This window comes from Pelophylax lessonae, assembly GCF_965119305.1.
Source record: "Pelophylax lessonae genome assembly, chromosome: 13".
In the NCBI taxonomy this organism is placed as follows: Eukaryota; Metazoa; Chordata; class Amphibia; order Anura; family Ranidae; genus Pelophylax; species Pelophylax lessonae.
The window spans coordinates 148754441-148778382 of record NC_138780.1 but is presented as its reverse complement, the minus strand read 5'-3'; the positions used below and the strand labels follow the sequence as shown (position 1 = coordinate 148778382).

Sequence of the window (23942 nt, the reverse complement as noted above, 5' to 3'; positions counted from 1 at the left end):
CTAGAGGCAGAGACCTCGAGCGGGAAGACGGCAGCATGGCTCCTCCTGTGCGGTCTTAACTTGATGATCATGACAGTGATTCCGCGGGCCGCGGCGCGAGCGAGGCTGTGGGATTGATTGAATTGAGTTGTGCTGCATACTGCTACACGCTACCTACTACTACTAAATTGTGAGTCAGTATATTTTATTTCATTTTTATATATAAAAGCGGTATTGTTGAGCACTACTAGCCACTAGATCTCCTGGCTGTCACTTTGTCACAGCAGCTCGGCTCCAGAAGTGGCGGGTGTCCCCGTCATCCTGCCAGGGCCGCCAAGAAGTTCATCACCTAATCTTAAGTTATTAATATCTTATGAGGAGAGGACCAATGTGATTGAGAATTGAAATAATTAAATATATATGGCTTTTTGAACCAGTGCAGTCAGTGCCACAGTGCCACCCAGACACTATCCACCAGTGCCACCACCATTAAGTGTGTTGATCGGTCACTCGAGCACTGAAGGAGGTGGAAGCATCTGACAAGTGAAGTCACACTTTAGATTTGCACACTGGAATTCATTTATGGACTTTTCGTTATAGATAGGTTTACACACTTCAACTTGTTGCACGCACCTGACCTAACTTATTTCATAACTTATTTTATTGTGATTTTGTGTCATATTTTATATGAATTGAATTTACTGTTACATTGTGGGAATAATTATTTTCACTGCATTTAGGCTTTAGCACATTCATGTTACTTTATTTTTGATACTGTGTGGAGTGTGGGCAGGGCACTGGGGGCAACGATGATATTATATCGATTGCACAGGCACTTTATTCGCACAGCCAAGTTGTGTTTGTTAGTAGTTTCTTGATGCACTTTAAGCGCTGTAGCACAATTTATTTGTTTGTTTCATATTTTCTTTTTATTGGAAAGATTTGGTATAGCAGCTTTTATTATACACAGCCTTTATTTTCGTATGCGCTGATTTACAAATGACATTATACACATTTTTTTGAGCTTTATGCAACCTGCCATCTACTGTTCTGGCAGTGGTAATTTTTTTAAAAGTAACGAGTAACTATGCAGCACAAAAAAAAAATACTTGAGTAGAAGTATCGAAATCATCGAAAAAATGTAGTGAAGTAAAAGTAGAAGTAGGAGAAAAAAATTCTACTCTAGGAAAGTACAGATACCGCATTTCGGTACTTAAGTACAGTACTTAAGTAGTTCTACTTCGTTACTATACATCTCTGCCTGGCCAATCATCTGCGGCAACCACACATATGCAAGGGGCAGCTACTGTATATGAGTGTCTTCGGAAAGGGAAATGCCAAAGTTGCAAATTAATCTCCCACACAGGTGATAACTTTTTGGTGGGCCCTCACAGGTTCATTTATGGCACTTTTCCACTGCATGGAACGGCATGGTACGGTGTTGGACCGGTTCGGTACGGTACGGTAAAGCGGAGCTTTTCCTCTACATGGAACCGAACGGTACGGCTCGCTTAAACAGTACCACCTCAGTTGTGGTTCCAACAGGGCCGTACTGGTACCATATCCTACAATCCTTTGCATGCAGCCTTGACTGTTTGTCACTACTAGCCACTGATTGGTCAGAGAATCATTGTTGTCCCACCCACTTACTTTAGTACAACTTTAGTGGAAAAGCAAACCATACCAAACCGTACCGAAACGTTCCAACACCGTACCATGCGGTACCATGCAGTGGAAAACCAAACCGGGCCAAGCAGGGCCAAGTAGAGCCGAGCCGGTACTTGCAGTGGAAAAGTGCCATTAGAATCTTTTCTAAAACACGCCCAAGCTTATCCCTACTGGCTATATACTAAAAACAAACACATCATAACAAAGAAACAAAATATTCACAGAAGAATAAAGCTTTCCAGAGAGCAAATATGCTAACCAGGGTAAGCTACAAGGGTGTATATGTTTGTACAAGACATAAAAAGGATGCTCAGGAATAAATCTAACCTTATCAGGGTAATGATGACATTGTTTGTTTGTCTTAAAAGGTCAGGCGGCTTTGTGACACCCCTGACACTTTATCAGGACAGTATCTACAGTGAGCCCACTTCCTATCCCATTTCCCTTTATATCTCATGACCTTTTTCCGTCAGATGAGAAGGAAGGAAGGATTAGAAGCCGCAGATTTTTTATTTTGTCACGTCTGGTCAGCAGATATATAGAACTAAGGTGGCTGGGGTCATATTCAGATCTCTGTTCTACAAAATCTTTCCTACGCAGACTGGAAATTGGCATTCTAAATAAATTATTATAAAGGCCAAATTGGCTAATCTGGGATATTTTAGTTTTGGATGTATGCCAGTGGATTGGATCACCCACACACTTCCTATATGTCTTGGGGATTACAGTTGCAAAATATATTTTCCAGAATTCACAATTCCATCCCCTACCTCCCCTGCTATAATCATTATAAGTCTAATGAGGGTGGCCGGCCCATTCCACTTGATTTTCCAGATACTCTTAAAACTTTTTTTTTTTTTTTATAATTAAGGTATTAGGATAATAACACAAATAATAATATTTCCAGCAATACATACAATAATAAATGATAACTACATAAAATGAATGGCACAGTGGGTTACGGATACATAATACCACAGCACAATAGAGTAAGAAGCAGAATTGATTTTGAAATTCTAAAGGTGTTAGTTTAAACTGAAACTCATGAATTTGGATGTTCTGAGCCGAATATAAATTTCATAGTTATTCCTGGTGGTTTGGTTTCTCAAAAGGGCCTGAAAGCTGACTTCTACTCTTGCCTAGGTACCCCTAGCATGTCTGTCAGTATAACCAGGTCCTATCCTATCTTATTATCCAAGGTACAATCTTTTGATAAGTGGATCATGCTACTTGTGAACAGAGATGTATAGTAATTAAGTAGAACTACTTCACTACTGTACTTAAGTACCGAAAGGCGGTATCTGTACTTTCCTAGAGTAGAATTTTTTTCTCCTACTTCCACTTTTACTTTACTACATTTTTTCGATGATTTCAATACTTCTACTCCGATATTTTTTTTTGTGCTGCATAGTTACTCATTACTATTATAAAAATTACCACTGCCAGAACAGTAGATGGCAGGTTTCATGAAGCTCAAAACATGTGTATTATCAGCGCATACGAAAATAAAAGCTACTGTATGTATAAATAAAAGCTGCATTTCAAATAATAAAAAACAATATGATGTTCAAACTTTTGACTTCTTTCTTTAATAACTACATAACACAGTACTTGTACTTTTACTTTCAGTACTTGAGTAGCAATTTTTTTTTCAAAACTACTGGTACTTTTACTTTCAGTACTTGAGTAGCAAAATTTAAAAAAAAACTACTTGCAATACTTAAGTACAAAAAATGTTGAATACTTTAGTACTTCTACTCAAGTCACTTTTTGATCGAGCACTTCCACTTCTACTCAAGTCACTTTTTGATCGAGCACTTGTACTTTTACTCAAGTATGGGTTTCGAGTACTTTATACAACTCTGCTTGTGAATCTATGTCTACTAGTTTAGGATCCTTGGAACCCCAAGGTTCCTGACACTTACCAGGCCTTAACTCTAAGTAATATCTTAGTATCCCTGGCACAACTTCTAAAAAAAAAAATCTCACACAACTCCTTACATTGCTGCTGGCCAAATTCCTACTGCTGCTGTCTGAGCATGCCAAACCTCTCGAAAAACGGTGGGAATATTTTTCCCCCAAAACTGGGTTTTTTTCATATTTGGTATCTTAATTTTATCAAGTAGGGCTATGCTTACTGTAGCTAAGGGTGCTTTTATGTTGTGTACAGAAGAACTGGGAGCTCAGGTCATGCCAGCAGTACTGTGAGCTCAAGCCAGCATGTTGATGCATCTGCATTTTGTTGCCACTGTCAACCTTCCCCTTTTTTTTTGGGGGGTTACTCTTATTCCCCCCTTACCCCCCATCTTATTTATTTATTTTTTTTCCTCTACCCCTCTTCTTTTCTGTTGTTTTTGATTTTGACCACTAGTTTGGACTTCGTTCCCTGGTCGAGAGCTCTGTTTTGGTGGGGGCATTAGAGAGCTAAGAGATTAAATCAGTGTAACTTTGAAGCTTACAACCAGCTTCATGTGATATTGACTTTTCCTCTTGGGTCTGTTTTTACTGATTATTATTGTCCTTCAGTCCTATCTAACCTGATCGTTGACTTAGTATTGTTTTATTCCTCAGACACTATCTGAACTTTCATTTTGTATAGGGGATATGCTTTAGTTGTATATTTTCCCTATATATTTGTATCTTATCTATATGTTGAACTTCCGTTTTCTAAATTATGCATTCTTTGGATGTCAAAATAAAGCTTTTGTGGAATAAAAATATTTTTGGTTGAATTAAAAAAAACTAAGCTGGTGTTGTTCTTTAAGCGCACTTCAGCCGGGACTGTTTTTTTTTTTGTAAAAGACTTGAGAAAAGTAAAGACTAATGTAATAACAGTACAAAACAGACATTAGTCTCAACAGAAAACATTGATGCTGCTGATTTTACAGTAAGATACAACATCCAATGCACTTCCAGCTTCTGAAGTCTTACAAGGGCTTATGACATATGGACCTGGGATGCCCGGACAAAATGGAAATATTTTAAAAGCTATGATGTTGCTGACATATATTAAGCACAGTGGCTCTGTAGATGGGGGACAGCACTTTGTTACATAGTTGGCAAGGTTGAATAAAGACAATAGTCCATCCTGTTCAACCTATGGCAGTGTGTGTTGGTGTAGATAATTATTTCCCATACCCCTGTATATTGTGTTCTATAAATTTCACGTCCAAGAGTCTTTTAAAACTATCAATATATCCTGTTGACACCACTGATTGTGGAAGAGTGTTCCATATTCTTACTGCCCTGACAGTGAAAAACCCCAGATTAAGGTTAAACCGCTTCTCTTCCAATCTCATTGTGTGGCCCTGTGTCCTCTTACACTCCCTGAGACTGAATAGTTTCCTACCTACACAGGGATTACCATTGAGATATTTGTAAATTGCTATCATATTTCCTCGTAAGGGTCTCTTCCCTAGGGAGAAAAGAGTTAGCGCTTGTAGTCGTTTCTCGTATTTGATGTCTTCCAGCCCATTTTTCATTTTGTTGCCCTTCTCTGACCCCCCCCCCCCCCGTGCTCCAGCACATCCTTTTTGAGGATTATTGACCAGAACTGGACAGAATACTCCAGACGTGGCCGAAACAGAGTTTTATAAAGTGGTAGAATTATTGTTTTATGTCTGGAGTAAATCCCTTTTTTAATGCATGCTAATATTCTGCTGGCTTTGCTTGCCGCAGCTTGACAATGCATGCTATTGCTAAGTCTGTCATCTACTAGGACCCCCAGATCCTTCGCCATGATGGAATCCCCCAGAGCTTCTCCCCCTAGTAAGTCACCTGCATTTATATTTTTAACCCTTAAGTGCATTGCTTTACATTTTTCAATGTTAAACCCTTATTTGCCAATTGCTATCTAGTTGCCCACTCCATCAATTTATTGAGGTCTTCTTGTAAGGTTTCTACATCCTGCTGTGATGTTATTGTCCTACTAATTTTTGTGTTGTCGGCAAACACTGGGATTGAGCTATTTATCCCAACATCTATATCATTTATAAATACATTAAACAGAATTGGTCCCAGGACAGAGCCTTGCGGTACCTCACTTACCACTCTAGACCATTTTGAGAACATGCTATTTAACACCACCCTGTAGCCAGTTTCCTATCCAAGAGCAAACAATGGTCCATACCTACAGACCACAGTTGTGGCATGAGCTACAGGGCTACTGTACCTAATGACTGTCAGCAACATTATAATGTTTATCGTTTTTCCATTAATCCCAATCATACCAAGTCCATATATCTTTTAAGCCCTTCAGAAGCCAGGAATGCATTGGGTGTTGTACCTAACCTTAATAATAAAATAATAATACCCATCTTTGATTTAATGAACAATGGTATTGCGCTCTTTTTACATCTTCAATATTTGGATCCTGCCCAAGGCACCCTTTAAGTGGCACCTTGTTTTATAAAAGCAGCTTAGCCAGAGCTAATAGGCTCAATAAACTGGTCTTGTCTTTTATCACTTTTATCAGATGTAACAGAAGATTCAGCGCCTCAGACTCTACACATCCTAAAGTAATAATAACCTGACAGATGTTCCCCATTTTACAGAAAAAAGTGTTTGTTGCAGTCTGTGATCTCACCAGACGGATTTCAGGCAAGAACTGAAGGGAAAATGACCCCATTGGGGGACACAGACCACAAATAACCTAACAAGGCTTCTATACCTTCATCACTGCATCGAAAGCTAAAAAAAATTGTTGGCTGGAGTGGGCTTTAACCTAAAGGTGTTTGCACATGCCTTCATTTCCTTATAAAATATTTTTGCATACTCCAAATGCAGTATGCTTATTTAGCTTTCAGGTGTCTAAGGTTCCCTCATGTTCTGCGAGCTTTTCCACGGCTCATTGCTTTATCTGACAGTGAGGCTGCTTCTGCGCTCCTTAGACAAATCACTGAGTCCTGACAGCGAGGACTTTATACAGAGCAGAAACATCCACTCCGTGTGACAGCACTGTGTGCTTAGGTTTAGAATTATGGAAAGGTTCAGAATGAGAAAGTAACAAGCCAAATGTAGACTTTTCTAAAAATAGGATTACCAATACAGTAAACCCCCCTCCATTGCGGGGGTTACGTTCCGGACCCAGCCGCGAAAAGTGAAATTCCGCGAAATAGAAAAACCCTATTAAAATGCATTGTAGGCATGTTTTTTTACTGTCACTGTATGTGTAAAAGCATTTTAAGGTCTTTTAACACACTTTTAAAACAATAGAAACTCATTTAAACACATAAAAGATACTAAGAGACAGAGCAAGAGCTATGAAAAACACAAAAATATTTCATTTTTAATGATTTATATAGTAAAATAACATTACAAAAAAAACCGCGAATTACCGGGACCGCAAAAACTGAACCGCGATGTAGCGGGGGATTACTGTATAGTATACTTTTGTATTATTATCTGTTAAATTGCCCCTCCAGCACTACCCTAATGTTTTATACACTGCCCACGCCCCTGTAAGGTCCATGTTAATCTACCAAAATCTTTACAGATTCTTTTGGAAACTATCTCTCCCTCATTTCTTCTGTACACATCGGATTCATTCATATGAAGAAGCTGTCTAAATTTATTCTACAGGAGTTATTGGGATTTTAGCGAAGGACCAGCCAAAATTGTTTGCAGTGGCAGTTGTGCAACTCCCTGTGGGCCTTGGAAGAGCATGGACAGATAAGTATGGAGGGGGCTAACTAAAAGAATAACTATATGAAAATATAGTTATCCTTCAAAGCTGTATTAAACAAAATAATGTAATATATTGCAGCTTAGCAATTCTTAGATATAGTGGCTGCATTAGTTTATTTATTTTTTTTAGACTTTTCTTCTTTTATTTTCACCTGGTGATCTGGCAAGTAGCACACATTCTATCTTAGTTTGTCTCCATTCTGGATGGAGGAAACAAAGACACCAATGAAGCAACATTAAAGGCAAAAAAAATGCACCAAAGCTGTGTTCATAGAGGAACTTATGAGCATAATTTGTTTGTGTATGAGGGTAAATGTATGCCAGTAGCCAGAATAAATAATATTATAACCAGTAGAATGCATCCACGCCCAACGCCATATGCACACGTGTAAACGCGTGTACATGCGTGATGCTAGAAACATTTTTTGTGACAAGAATATTTGGGGCATAAATTCATACACCAGTGCATATGAGGTATTTTGCTGCTAGCATTGAGAAACAGATAGTAGGGTACATTATATTTACTTTACTTTTTTTTTTTTTTTCATTTCTTTAGTTGCTTTCTGGTTTCGATCTAAAGCCCTGTACACACTGGTGCACTGTAAATGCTATTTAGTTTAAAGGCGTGTCTTGCTGACTTATGGCTACCATAAGCATTTACTGAAATACAGAACATAAAAACAAGAGAGTGCCTTATAAAGGCAGTCATATTTAAAATTATACCATGTCCCACAGAGACTGAAGAAAATTCAGCCTGGAACATCAAACCTTTTCTTTAGGTGTTGTAGTTTGGTGTGAACTCATAAATACATTTGGTGGGACTGTCCATGGGTTCAAAGATTTTGGACTACCAACCCATTTACCCCTTTTGCCACCCTATTTACCCCTTTTTAAATTATACTACACTTAAAAACCTTAACTTTATGAGAAAATAAAACCTGGCTGCTAGCCTTTATTTTACCAGCTTGAACTGGATGGACAGTCTTTTTTCAACCTCACAAACTATGTAACTATGTAACCAGCTGCAAAGCAAACCTTTGCTAATGCACGCTGGTCCAAACAATCCACAACTGCCCAAGTTAAACACTGGACTTGTACTTGGTTAAGGAGAAATGGTTATCCTAGGTGAATCAATGGGCAAATTCAAAAAAGTGTGGATATTTGGATAATTTACTAATGCCTCGTTTCCACTGAGTGGTACGGTACGGTTCGGTTCAGTACGGTTTGGTTCGGAACGGTACACATTGCGTTTCCACTGCCAATAGTACCATTTCATGATAGGCGTGGTGTAGCAGGAAAGCTGTGATAGACGATTCTCTGTCAACCAATCAAAGTTCTGCAGAGTGTAGCTCCACCCTGTTGGTACGATACTAATGTGCTTGGTATCCAAACGAAAGGGTACCAAAAAAGTGGTACGGTACGGTTCGGAATTAGGGTACCATTCATAATGGAAACGGCATAAATAGCGTACCGTACCGAACCGTACAAGAAAGCTCAGTGGAAACGAGCCATAATATCTGAGTTTGACAGTACCCTGCTGAAACTTTCATTATATACCCATTAAGCCACCTTTATGTACACCATAGTCCTGTGCGGTGGCACACATTGGGCTTTCCTCTTCATTCCCCCTATCCAACGTACTACACCAGTCTCTTGTTTGTTCATACTGTCTTTTTCCCACCTTTTTTCACTTTCGTATTCAGTATTATTAACTCCGGAACCTTGTACACCTTACAGATGGGGATCCTAGTGTTTCCCAAGCTGGTACTTATGTGTAATAATCATCCTGGTTTATTACTATTCATGTTTTTATCCACAGTGAAAACTAGCTTTGTTACCGCATATAAAATTCTGAATCCCCCTCCCCTCAATCCAAAGCTCTAAAACCCAGCTTAAAATTTCAAACTAATCTCCCTTCTCTATCCCCCTCCTTTTCCAACAACTAGCCCCATTCCACCTCTTAGATTACCCACCACATCCACCCTCCAATGCCACCCCCCCAACCCTAACCATAGCACGCATCAACAACAAAGTTCATTTTCCACATACCAGTCTACCTTCCTAAATGGAGAAAGCAATACATTGGGCATTTAGCCTGTGCAATACATTGGGCATACATTGGGCATTTAGCCTGTGCAACATCTAACTGCAAGTCTTAGTAAATCCAAACCCACACAGCCCTTTCCCCACCCACCCTAACCATAAATAATGTTTTCCTACTTCTAGTTGATACCCGACAGTCCCTGTTGCCAAACTACTCTATTGTGTGAAGAATATTGTACCAACTCCGATATTGTAACCCATCTCCTCCCTACCTTTTTTTAAAGAAAAAAACAACAACAACAAAAGAAATACTATTGTAATAGGAATGCCTAAAACTCTGTTGGTTATATTGTTTAAATTTGAAAAATAAGTATGTCACATGAAGCATAAAAGACCACATCCTAAAATGTGACATCTTGTCAGTCACAACTAGTAGTATATTTAATTGACGTGTTTACAGAATACTGCTCCTCTCATCACCCTGAAGAAAAGAAATTTAAGAACCTTGAAACACTTTGGTTTTCGGAAAAAAAAGAAAAATACATATATACAGTAATTATAGAGCACTCTACTTTTCTTTCATCATCCTCTGTTCCCAGCCCATCTATTATAACGATCCTGCTCTTGATGTTTAACCACAACCCCACCATTTCCTCCTGCAGCCAGTGATTGGTTATTAGAGCTAGAAGGGGGACATGGGAAACTTTTGGACCAAGGAAACATCCAGTGGAGATTATTAGGGGTTAAGGTAGCATTATTCTCAAAAACAATGCAGCTACAGTTTTAATTGTGGTAATCACCCTTTTCTAAGCACATACTGTATGTGCTGGATGCAATATATTGATTATTTAGTTCTAATATGTAATACACATAGTAGATGCTACCTTTTTTATTCTTTTGTCTCAATTCCAATATTTCTTTCAGTGCATTTTAGAGAACAAGAGGCAGACATAGTGCTTGTACATTTGCACAGAACCCCAACCCTTTTGGATCATCATCAGGGTGTTAAAAGTAAACGCAAGCTGGTGACATCAGTGTTGGATGTTGACCTAGAACTGGTCCACCACTGATCACCTAAACTCTTTTGTAGACACTAGGCTGAGAACATTTAATTGTCCAGGGTGCACCACAATTGTTCTAGTGATACTTTTCAAGTCGGGAAGGAAAAAAAACAATTGGTAGATACATAGAGTCAGGGAGGTAGAAAACAATTGGCAGAAATATGGTGGTGGAGAAGATGTAGTAAAGTACGTTGTGATGATGAGAGCTATAGCTTACTTGTGCAGTACAGATCATAAGAAAACATCATGAAAAACATCAAAACATCAGAAAACATAGTGACACCATGACTACATATAAAACATGTAAGCAGAATGAACATTAAAAGAAGTCCAAAATAGTATCTATTCACCTGTGCTCTCTCCTCCATCACTGTGATGAACCTTCCATACTCTGTTCAATTTGAGCATACCATATAATATCTTAAGCAGAGTGACACACAGTAAAATTTGAACGATTTAATAGTTTTCCCAATATGCAGACAATTTTTAAGTGGAGGTAAATATTTTGTTGTCCTGCCTTACTATGCCCCACAGAGGCGTAACTAGAACCTTCAGGGCCCCCGGAGCAAGAAACCATGAAGGGCCCCCCCGGACCCCTGGCCGGGGCCCTTCCCTTCAAGCCTGGGGCTCTTCCCACTGATTACTCTCAATGCGGGGTCCTTTATTACGGTCCCACAGTGGGACCCTTTCTGCAGTGGGCCCCCTTCCTGCCATCTTGGGTCCTCCCCACGGTGGTTTTTTACAATGTCACTGACTATGACTCTGTCCATTCAGAAAAGTAAGGAGCTGGTAAATTACATATTTACCGACCCCTTCCTGGTTCTGTATTGTGACATCCCCTGCAGCAGCCGACAGGAGAGGAAAGGGAGCACAGTGGGGGGGGCAGCACAGTGGGGGGGAGAACAAGGGGAGCACACAGGGGCCCAGAGACAGCAGAACACAAGTGAACTGGATAAGAGGAGTGGCGGGGGCAGCATACCGAGGAACCAGGAGGAAAAAGGAGGACAGTGATTTCTCTACATGCTGCCCCCGCCAACCCTCCTATCCAGGTGTACAGGGGAGCCGCACAGGCCCCCTGGAGCATAGGGCTCGGTTGCAATTGCAACCCCTGCAGTTACGCCCCTGATACCCCATTTGGTTCAGTTAAAGGTTTGTTTTAAAGCCTAACTTTAGGCATTTTATTTATTTATTAACTTTTAGACTCCATTGGGGAAGTTTTCCCATCCCAGTGACGCCAGTACAAGAAATGGAGAGATGGGGACATGGGGGATGGGGTATAAGGTACTGACAGTTATAAAAACCAGAAGTCAACCTTTCCTCACTATCTTCTGTGTCTTTCCATTGGAGAGGTAACACGTTACTTCCTGTCCTGACAGGAAGTGAGGGAAAATGTCAACCATAGAGAGTAAAAAAAAAGGTAGAAAGTAATAAAAACCTGGGAAGACTGTTACCCTTTCCCACTTTACCTAAGACAAAATAAAATGTTTTAAATCCCTAAAATCCAGTTAGGTATCATTTACTTTTTATGATTGCCATTATTTAGTTATTATTCAATAAAGGGTAATGAGCTGGAAAACAGCCCGAATTGTCAACACAGCAGGAAGACAACTGAACATTCTGTAAATTTACCTTTTCTTTCCACAATGTACTGGTTTAGTGGATCATTCAATAAATACGCCACAAATATGCCCCCAGCCAATACCAGAAATGCCACAAATACCTAAATTACAATCCATGTTGTGTAAGAGAGCAATCAGCTTCATTCCTACCTCCATGCACAAATGTTTCAGGAGCTTTATTCGAAATGATAATCAACATGTCAATTCAGGCCATTGGGAGAGACATTTATCTATGCGCCGGCAACTGCCTGTCTGTTAACCTCACCTAAGGCTGCTGGACGCAGCATCTGTTAAGCAACCTTTAGAGCATGGGTGTCCAACCTTTTGGCTTCTCTGGGCCACATTGAGTGTAGAGAAATTTTCTCGGGCCGCATATAAAATATATACTATAGTTAAGGTATATAAGTAAAAAAATGCAGCCGCGCCTTTCCCACGCCACCGCGCCCAGCTAGCCTTTAACTCCATTTTCCGCAAAGCTACCCACTGCTGGTACTGCTCCATGTGGAAAGTGGAGTTGTGCTCACCAGTTGTGGGTGCGTAATTGTTTTGATGCAAGCATGGAGTGCTTTTCAGAAGTGAGTCAGTGCTTGCCGCTAGTGAAAACTTACAGGCTTAAAAAAAGTCTTAAAAACGCAAGAAAAGTGCATTTTCATTAACGTCTTTTGGTCTAAAATAGTCCAATTCTGCCTCAAAAGTAGCTCATGTAGCTTTAGGAGCATTAGATATCGATCACTCATATGTGAATGGCCACCATTGACAAACATAAGATTTTGGATGTTGAGCGTTTTGGAGCTCCAAGCTACAAAACGCTCATATTTGAATGCGAGTGTAGGGTTCCTTCACACCACAAAGCACACACACAATTAAAATGGTTTTATATTTATTGATATTGATTTATAGTCAAAGATTATTTATTTACTAGTTACTGAACCCTTTTTTATTATCTGACACAATATAGCTGTCAACTACATTGCCTAGGTAGAGTTACTACACAGCAAGTTGCAATACGTGTTATGACAGTGCACAGTAATGTATATTTGGGTTACAGTGCATTTTGATTCATTGTTAATTGCACCCCAATGCAGGCATCAGTGTCCTGTAACATCCCAAAGCTCGCAGATAGAAATGCTTTGTGGGTTGCACAAGCAGGATCTACTTTGAAAATGAAAGGGCTGCCTAATGCACTGTATCTCAATGCATGGAAATGAGCATGTTAGAGCGAACTGCATTTTGGGAGCGAATGGGCCCTTAACTTGACATAGTTGATCACAATACACATCATCACTTCAGATCAAATATAAGTACAATCCTTCTAATATAACTGTATGCTTGCCCCCCACCCCTTGACTTAAACTACCCCCTGCTACCCTGAATCTGTACATACCTGAAAATTTGATTCTATTTTGTTTCGTGTAGTGTAGACTTCTGAAAATCAGTAAACCAATCAGAGAAGCAGGAAATTACATTTCTGGGGGCATTGTGTCCACCAATGGTGTACAGAACACCTCAAGATACAAGATAGCCAAATTGCATTGAGCTTTACAGAAAGTTACAGCAGCTGCAGATTAAAAAGGAGAGGTAGTTGTATAATATGGTTTGTGTAGCTTGTATATATGTTATATTATTATTATTATTATTATTATTTTATTTGCTATGCTTTTTTCTATGAAAACAGAGTTACCCTTTAATTGTCAGCTATAGTAATTTTGCAGAAAATACATATTTTTATAATTTTTTAACTTTTTTCTTGATGTAATATAACAGACCCCTGCGCCCATTCTCTTGCCCTCTGGAGCTCTCCACCAATACTTGCCTTTTGTCTAGTCACCTGACACAGAGTCTTATCCACCTGTTCCCCAATGCAGGTTGGTTTGCAATGATGCAAACATGACAGCGTCAGCTCTGTACCATTGTACTGAATGCGCAGTTTCAGTAGTGACATCCCATAGGAGGTGGGCCCATGGTGCTTTACACTTAGGGCCCTTTCACATGGGCGGTCTAATCAGGTTCTCCTGTCAGTTTTTTATGCGGACCTGATCGGACCCTCCATTCACCCCTATGGAGCGGCAGTTGCCAGTGGTGACAACCGCTGTTATCCGATCCAATCAGCCAAATCCAGACGGATGGTGACCCTATTTTCCATCCGTCTGGAGAATCAGATCTGATAAGATTGAGTGAAAATGGACAGGCAGTCCGTTTTCACACGATTTTACCATAGGGGAGAGTAGGATAGGGTGACCAGACATTCCCGGTTTCCGGGGACAGTCCCTGGATTGAGGAAACTGTCCCCGGTACAAGTCTGTCCCCGGTTTTGTCCCCGGATTCAGGGCCGGATTATTGTAGACAGTGCATTCCATGCTGGCTGAGAAACAGCCTGGTGGCTCAGATGCAGACGCCCCCTACTGGACAATCTCACTGCCACTCCTGCTGCTGTTCAGTGGAGGAGAGGCAGAGCCAAAAATTTACTGTGTGGAGGGCAGAGAACGGGAGATGAGTAGATGGGGGGGGGGGGGGGGGTCTGTTTGTACACAGGTGAGGGCAGTGGGGGAGCAGGGGTTCAGAGCTGATGCATGAAGAGATGGAGAGTTTAGCTATTGTGGGGGAAGGGCTAAGAGGTGGCTGCAGAAATAATTCGGGGGCAGAAGTGTCCTCTGTGCATAGCAAACCTCTGAATCCTGCACTCTATGCCTAACACCCCCAATGTATATTATGTAGTCCTGTGCCCAGCGCCCTGTGTATTATGTAGTCCTATTACCAATGCTCTGTGTATTATGTAGTCCTGTGCCCAGTGCTCTGTGTATTATGCAGTCCTGTACTCAGCGCTCTGTGTATTATGTAGTCCTGTGCCAAGCACCCTGTATATTATGCAGTCCTGTACCCAGCACTCTGTGTATTATTTAGTCCTGTGCCCAGTGCTCTGTGTATTATGCAGTCCTGTACCCAGCGCTCTGTGTATTATGCAATCCTGTGCCCAGCGCTCTTTGATCACCCGCAATTGATCACCCACTCATTGATCACCCACAATGTTAACCCCTTCCCTGCCAGTGTCATTAGTACAGTAACAGTGCATATGTTTTAGCACTGATTACTGTAGTAATGTCACTGGTCCCCCCAAAAGTGTCAAAAATGTCAGTTAGGGGTCCGATCTGTCCACCACAATGTCACAGTCCCGCTAAAATTTGCAGATTTATGTTTATGGTGCAAAAAATAAAAATCCCACAGGTGATCAAATACCACCAAAAGAAAGCTCTATTTGTGGGGGAAAAAAATACATTGCTTTTATTAGGGTACAGCATTGCACGACAGCGCAATTGTCAGTTGAAGTAATGCAGTGCTGTATCACAAAAAAAAAATGGGCCATTAGGGGGGTAAATCGTTCCGGTTCAGGAGTGGTTAAAGTTCTTGTGTGTGTAAAGGCAGGCGTCCCAATACTTTTGACAATAAAGTGTATAAATGTTCAGTATACTGTATGTAAAGTGCTGTGAAAATCGGTGGCACTATATAAATACTTGAAATTTTTTTTTTTTGAATTTTACATTTTTTTTATGCATCAACACCCTTAACCACTTTAAGACCGGAAGGATTTTACCCCCTTAATGACCAGGCCATATTTTGCAATTCTGCACTGCGTTACTTTAACGGACAATTGCGCGGTCGTGCGACGCTTTACCTAAATAAAATTGACGTCCTTTTTCCCCCACAAATAGAGCTTTCTTTTGGTGGTATTTGATCACCTGTGCAATTTTAATTTTTTGGGCAATAAACAAAAAAAGAGTGAAATTTTGAAAAAAAAAAAAAAAAACAATATTTTTCACATTCTGCTATATAACATTCTCAAAAAAATAAAAAATGTAAAAATCAAAATGTTTTAACATTTTCGGCCAATTTATTTTCTGCTACATATTTTTGGTAAAAATAAAATCACAATAAGCGTATTTTGATTGGTTTGCACAAACGTTATTGCGCTTACTAACTACGGGAAAGATATGTCATTTTTATTTATTTATTTTTTTACTAGTAATGGCGGCGATCTGCGATTTTTTGCGGGACTGCGACATTGCGGTGGACAGATCGGACCCCTAACTGACATTTTTGACACTTTTGGGGGGACCAGTGACATTACTACAGTAATCAGTGCTAAAACATATGCACTGTTACTGTACTAATGACACTGGCAGGGAAGGGGTTAACATTGTGGGTGATCAAAGGGTTAAATGTGACCCTAGGGGAGTGATTCTAAGGGGGGCGTGGCTTCTGAAATGACCATAGAGACCTGTGTTCCTATATAGAAGGATCACAGTGGCTTTATAATCATTGCAGGGGGAAGAACGGTCAGCGGTGTTTACAACAGCCGACCGTCCTTGTCTCTCAGCGAGGAACGATCGGGGGTGTCAGGCACCGGAATCCCCGCTGACGAGCCCCCTAGCCTCGTACTCATGAGCGGCGTACATGTACTGCGATTTGCCTGGGAGTGGCTGCCTGCCGCCATATAACTGCGGCGGGCAGTCGGGTAACGGTAAAGCTGGATACACAATATACAATTATCTTTAGATTTTTTCCTTTAGAATTACCAAAACCATATAATATGAGGTCAAATCTAAACACTTTCACTTTGTATGCAGTCAGGCCGGCCCTTGCACTACATAGAAAAGGTAAATCTAAAGGAAATCTAACAACAAAAGTTGTATAGTGTGTATCCAGCTTTACTGAACAACCACTGAGAGCAAATGAATTACAGGATAAGCTGCCTACAGGGAGGGTTCTTAGTTGGTCTGAACAGACCTCTAGAGATAAAAAAACAGTAACGCAACTACTACTAAGACAGTGCAGCATTTCTACACAATAAATAGATAGGGGGTTCACCCACACACATAGATTTATACATTACACATAAAAATATGTATTTAACAAATAAACACGCATTGATAATGTTATTTCCATCAAGCTGGCCCCACTAAGCACACGTTTTTAAAAACTAGAAGACAATACAATGCTTTAAACATGAATTGATACGTTTATTTCCACTAAACTGACCCCACTAAGCACACGTATCTAAAAACTAAAAGGCAATACAATGCATTAATTATGCATTGATAAGGTTATTTACGCTAAGCTGACCCCACTAAACACACGTATCTAAAATCTAGAAGACAATACAATGCATTAAACACGCTCTGATAAGGTTATTTCCACTAAGCTGACCCCACTAAGCACACGTATCTAAAAACTAGAAGACAATACAATGCATTAATTACGCATTGATAAGGTTATTTCCGCTAAGCTGACCCCACTAAACACATGTATCTAAAATCTAGAAGACAATACAATGCATTAAACACGCTCTGATAAGGTTATTTCCACTAAGCTGACCCCACTAAGCACACGTATCTAAAAACTAAAAGACAAAACAATGGACTAAACACGCATTGATAAGTTTATTTCCCCTAAGCCGACCCCACTAAGCACACGTATCTAAAAACTAGAAGACAAAACAATGCATTAAACACGCATTGATGAGGTTATTTCCACTAAGCTGACCCCACTAAGCACATGTATCTAAAAACTAGAAGACAAAACAATGCATTAAATAGGCATTGATAAGGTTATTTCCATTAAGTTGACCCCACTAAACACACGTAACTAAAAACTAGAAGACAATAAAATGCATTGACAAGGTTTTTTTCCCACTAAGCTGACCCCACTAAGCACACATTTTTAAAAAAACTAGAAGACAATACAATGCAATAAACATACATTGATGAGGTTATTTCCACTAAGCTAAGGTGACCAGACGTTCCCGGTTTCCCGGGGACAGTCCCGGACTGACAACACTGTCCCCAGACCAAGTCTGTCCCCAGTTTTGTCCCAGCACTCGGTGTATTATGCAGTCCTGTACTCAGCGCTCGGTGTATTATGCAGTCCTGTACTCAGCGCTCGGTGTATTATGTAGTCCTGTGCTCAGCGCTCTGTGTATTATGTAGTCCTGTGCTCAGCGCTCTGTGTATTATGCAGTCCTGTACTCAATGCTCTGTGTATTATGTAGTCCTGTGCCCAGCGCTGTGTATTATGTAGTCCTGTGCCCAGCGCTCTGTGTATTATGTAGTCCTGTGCCCAGCACTGTGTATTATGTAGTCCTGTGCTCAGCGCTTTGTGCATTATGTAGTCCTGTGCCCAGCGCTCTGTGTATTATGTAGTCCTATGCCCAGCGCTCTGTGTATTATGTAGTCCTATGCCCAGCGCTCTGTGTATTATGTGGTCCTGTGCCCAGCGCTCTGTGTATTATGTAGTCCTGTGCCCGGCGCTCTGTGTATTATGTAGTCCTGTGCCCACCTCTGTGTACTATGTAGTCCTGTGCCCAGCGCTGTGTATTATGTAGTCCTGTGCCCAGCACTCTGTGTATTATGCAGTCCTGTGCCCAGCACTCTGTGTACTATGCAGTCCTGTGCCCACGCTCTGTGTAATATACAGTCCTGTGCCCAGCGCTGTGTATTATGTAATCCTGTGCTCAGCACTCTGTGTATTATGTAGTCCTGTGCTCAGCGCTCTGTGTATTATGTAGTCCTGTGCTCGGCGCTCTGTGTTTTATGCAGTCCTGTACTCAGCGCTCGGTGTATTATGCAGTCCTGTACTCAGCGCTCGGTGTATTATGCAGTCCTGTACTCAGCGCTCGGTGTATTATGCAGTCCTGTACTCAGCGCTCTGTGTATTATGTAGTCCTGTGCTCAGCGCTCTGTGTATTATGTAGTCCTGTGCTCAGCGCTCTGTGTATTATGCAGTCCTGTACTCAATGCTCTGTGTATTATGTAGTCCTGTGCCCAGCGCTGTGTATTATGTAGTCCTGTGCCCAGCGCTCTGTGTATTATGTAGTCCTGTGCCCAGCACTGTGTATTATGTAGTCCTGTGCTCAGCGCTTTGTGCATTATGTAGTCCTGTGCCCAGCGCTCTGTGTATTATGTAGTCCTATGCCCAGCGCTCTGTGTATTATGTAGTCCTATGCCCAGCGCTCTGTGTATTATGTGGTCCTGTGCCCAGCGCTCTGTGTATTATGTAGTCCTGTGCCCGGCGCTCTGTGTATTATGTAGTCCTGTGCCCACCTCTGTGTACTATGTAGTCCTGTGCCCAGCGCTGTGTATTATGTAGTCCTGTGCCCAGCACTCTGTGTATTATGCAGTCCTGTGCCCAGCACTCTGTGTACTATGCAGTCCTGTGCCCACGCTCTGTGTAATATACAGTCCTGTGCCCAGCGCTGTGTATTATGTAATCCTGTGCTCAGCACTCTGTGTATTATGTAGTCCTGTGCTCAGCGCTCTGTGTATTATGTAGTCCTGTGCTCGGCGCTCTGTGTTTTATGCAGTCCTGTACTCAGCGCTCGGTGTATTATGCAGTCCTGTACTCAGCGCTCGGTGTATTATGCAGTCCTGTACTCAGCGCTCGGTGTATTATGCAGTCCTGTACTCAGCGCTCTGTGTATTATGTAGTCCTGTGCTCAGCGCTCTGTGTATTATTCAGTTCTGTACTCAGCGCTCGGTGTATTATGCAGTCCTGTACTCAGCGCTCGGTGTATTATGCAGTCCTGTACTCAATGCTCTGTGTATTATGTAGTCCTGTGCTCAGCGCTCTGTGTATTATGTAGTCCTGTGCCCAGCACTCTGTGTATTATGTAGTCCTGTGCCCAGCGCTCTGTGTATTATGTAGTCCTGTGCCCAGCGCTGTGTATTATGTAGTCCTGTGCTCAGCGCTTTGTGTATTATGTAGTCCCGTGCCCAGCGCTCGGTGTATTATGTAGTCCTGTGCCCAGCACTCTGTGTATTATGTGGTCCTGTGCCCAGCGCTCTGTGTATTATGTAGTCCTGTGCCCACCTCTGTGTACTATGTAGTCCTGTGCCCAGCGCTCTGTGTATTATGTAGTCCTGTGCCCAGCACTCTGTGTATTATGTAGTCCTGTGCCCAGCGCTCTGTGTATTATGTAGTCCTGTGCCCGGCGCTCTGTGTATTATGTAGTCCTGTGCCAGCGCTCTGTGTATTATGTAGTCCTGTGCCCAGCGCTCTGTGTATTATGTAGTCCTGTGCTCAGCACTATGTATTATGTAGTCATGTGCCCAGCGCTCTGTGTATTATGTAGTCCTGTGCTCAGCACTGTGTATTATGCAGTCCTGTGCCCAGCGCTCTGTGTATTGTGTAGTCCTGTGCTCAGCACTGTGTATTATGTAGTCCTGTGCCCAGCACTCTGTGTATTATGCAGTCCTGTGCCCAGCGCTCTGTGTATTATGTAGTCCTGTGCTCAGCACTGTGTATTATGTAGTCATGTGCCCAGCGCTCTGTGTATTATGCAGTCCTGTGCCCAGCACTCTGTGTATTATGCAGTCCTGTGCCCAGCGACCCCACTAAAAACACGTATCAAAAAACTAGAAGACAATACAATGCATTGATAAGGTTATTTCAACTAAGCTGACCCCACTAAGCACACGTATGTAAAGACTAGAAGACAATACAGATTCCCTTGAAGTACAGCGACTTACCTGCATAGTGGTCGAACACGGTAGGCACATACTGCTCAGGAAAGGCGTCATTGGCATAACTCATCACCAGACAAGTTTTCCCAACAGCCCCGTCTCCGACCACCACACACTTCAGCATCCTCTTCATGCTGTTCATGCTGCCAGTCCCCGGGCTGTCACCTTCCTCTCTCCCATCCATCTCTCCAGCTGACGCAGGCGCCTCTTTGAGCCCACGAAAAGGAGAAAAGAACGAACGCCGAGATCCAAGTTTCTTTTTTTTCTTTTCCTAATGCCCCCTTGAGAGAGTGCAGATCAGGAAATCATTATATGCTGCACATTCTGTTGCAATATCCTCTACTGATCATACTTTGCTGGATGGTGCTGCATTTTCCAGGCAGATGCTGAGACCCCTCATCTCTACAGTTCACAGACTTTCCCTGGTTCTGACACACACACACGGCGCTCAGTGTTTGTGCATCGCAGCGGGGGAATTAAACGCTTGGACGTCACTTGTCCCTGCAGTAGGCTGACCACAGAAATCAGAGCTTGCGGCTTATCCACCACCCCCCAGCCTCCACTTGTCTCCAGCTTCTACTATGGAAGGGGAGAGCACAAGGCTTTTTTTTTACCAAAGTGATTTTTTTTTTTTTTTTTTTTTTTTAATCTTTCTTTCTTGGGCTTGCTCAGTGTCAGGAAATCATGGGTTTCCTGCTGAATTCCATATTAGGATCAGTGGGCTGGTGAACTGTAGGAAACAATGGGAGCTCTGTGTGTGTTTGCACTGTACAGGAACTTTGCCAGGACTTGGAGTTAGAAAAACACTAGAGGTCCCACTGCAGGCTCTGAGTTAGACTTCCTCCTTCTTATCCTGGCTGGAGAGAGACTAATGATGTCACTGCAGTCTTCTAATCACACTGTTAGAACAGCAAAAGGCACAGAGCTGAAAGGAGCAGACTCGCTTAACTGCTTCGTTTCCATACGCAGACTGAATCGATGATGCTAAAGAAGCACGCTGGGGCTAATAGAAGAGCTGGATGTGGTCCTCAAACTACGGCCCTCCAGTTGTTGTGGAACTACACATCCCAAAAGAGGCATTGTAAAACTCTGACATTCACAGACATGACAAGGCATGTTGGGAATTGTAGTTCATTGAACTGGAGGGCCATAGTTTGAAGACCCTTGTCTTAGGCAGACTTGTTTAACTGCTTCGTTTCCATATGCCGATTGAATCAATGATGCTAAAGAAGCACGCTGGCCTAATAGAAGAGCACTGGGTTTTTTCACTCTTTTTTTTTTTTTTTTGGCCCGAAGCGTGTGAATCACACTCAAAAAGACTTAGCACCCGGTGCAAAAAAAGTGCACACACGCAAACGTGAACACACAAAAACTGCACAGGGTGTGCGAATGGTCTGGCCTCCGAAGAGGTTGGACCTATACCTTGATCCCCCGGGGCGCAAGACTCCTGACAGGGACTGAGGTACTTCCTATGGTTTGCCTGGCCGAAACCTGGCAAACCCCGTTCTCCAGGGGGACTGCCGAAACAGCCCACCCCAAGTACTGGGTGGGGCTCCCCCGAAGGGAGACCCCATGGGAGAGGGCGAACTAAGCCAGAAGGCCATGTCCACCCCCTACCAAGACTTTCAAGGTAGGCCCAGAGACCCACAGCGTACTCATCGTGCAGGAAGAGAAGAGTGAAAGTGAAGTGACACACTACAAAGAAAAATACACACAAACAAAAAGATGGGGAAGGAGGAGTGGAGAGGTGAAAATACAAAGGCAGGCCTTCCGGCCGGAATAAAAATTCCTCTGGTCGAAGCCAAAAGGCCTTGCCCAAGAGGCAGGTGCTGAAAAAGTGTGTAGGTGCAGTGACCATGGTGCCGAAAAACTCAAGGCGAGCTGCCCCTCACCAGTGAGAATTAAGGCACCCCTGGGCTGCCACCCCAGGGGCACATACACTACGGGCTTTTTCTATCTCGGCCCAAGGCCAGACCCAGTGTAGCCCTTGCCTACCAGGAGGTTTGGAGCTTTGGACGGCTTAGGGAGAACCTACCTTCAACTGGGGACAAGCCTTTTGCAAGGCTAGATTCAACCCAGGAGGAAAGGCTCTCCCACCGCCATCCGCCATTCCTCACCAATTATATCCAGGAGCAGTACTAGCCAATGTGATTGCCGCCACCGTCTTTCCCACTCTCTTTAAACTGATAGGGGCGGACCCATTCAAATCAGAAGGCAATGGACCCCTCCGGCTTTCTCTGATGTGGCTTACTTCCCAGTCCCCCGGTAGTTCCGGAGCGCCCTGGTTCATTTCGGCCCCCACCGATACTAACCATCAGGTTCCATACCAACTGATGAGAACAGATACTACACTTGATCTTAGCCAAAAGGCCGAGAAGCGATTGTAAAAAAGCCAACGTGGTACCAATATTTAATAAAAGGCCGAGATATATCCCGGATAACTATAGGCCGGTCAGCCTAACATCAGTAGTCTGCAAGATTTTGGAGGGGAGGTTAAGGGACCACATACAAGACTTTAGTAATGAAAATGGTATTATTAGTAGTAATCAGCATGGATTCATGAAAAATTGTTCTTGCCAAACCAATCTATAAACCTTCTACGATGAAGTGAGCTGCCACCTAGATAAAGGCAAGCCTGTAGATGTGGTGTATCTGGACTTTGCAAAGGCCTTTGACACCGTTCCCCACAAACGCTTACTGTACAAACTAAGGAAGGTAGGTATGGACCATAGCCATACCTGGATAGAGAACTGGCTCCAGGGGAGAGTGCAGAGGGTGGTGATTAATGGGGAGTACTCGGATTGGGCGGGTTGTGGAAAGTGGGGTCCCCCAAGGTTCTGTCCTGGGGCCAATCCTGTTTAATTTATTCATAAATGATCTAGAGGAGGGGATAATCTCAGTATTTGTGGATGATACTAAACTAAGCATGCCAATATCTTCTATGCAGGATGTGGAAACCTTACAAGCAGATCTGAACAAAATAATGGGGTGGGCAACTACATGGCAGATGAGGTTTAATGTTGAAAAATGTAAAGTAATGCACTTGGGCATCAGAAATACGAAAGCAAGCTACTCACTGGGGGGGAACCTCTGGGTGAGTCTAGGATGGAAAAGGACCTGGGGGTACTGGTAGACAACAGGCTTGGCAGTGGCATGCAATGCCAAGCCGCTGCAAGCAAAGCCAACAGAATACTGGGATGTATAAAAAAGGGGATTCACTCCAGAAATAAAGAGATTATTCTCCCACTCTACAAGACTCTGGTCCGGCCACATCTGGAGTATGCTGTCCAGTTCTGGGCACCGGTCCTCAGGAAGGATGTGCTGGAACTGGAGAGAGTCCAGAGAAGGGCAACAAAAATAATTAGGGGAATGGA

The 23942-nt window shown here is 42.4% G+C and overlaps 1 protein-coding gene across 1 annotated transcript in view; it reads right to left on the bottom strand.

Moving 5' to 3' along the window:
• RHOJ (ras homolog family member J) overlaps positions 1–21179 on the bottom strand; it is a 154030-nt gene extending 132851 nt beyond the window's left edge. Inside the window, exon 1 of the mRNA XM_082242632.1 lies at positions 20575–21179. Within this exon, the coding sequence (XP_082098758.1) occupies positions 20575–20752 (178 nt within the window). The 5' untranslated portion in view covers positions 20753–21179. The remainder of the gene's footprint in view (positions 1–20574) is intronic.
• Between the last annotated feature and the right edge of the window lie 2763 nt (positions 21180–23942).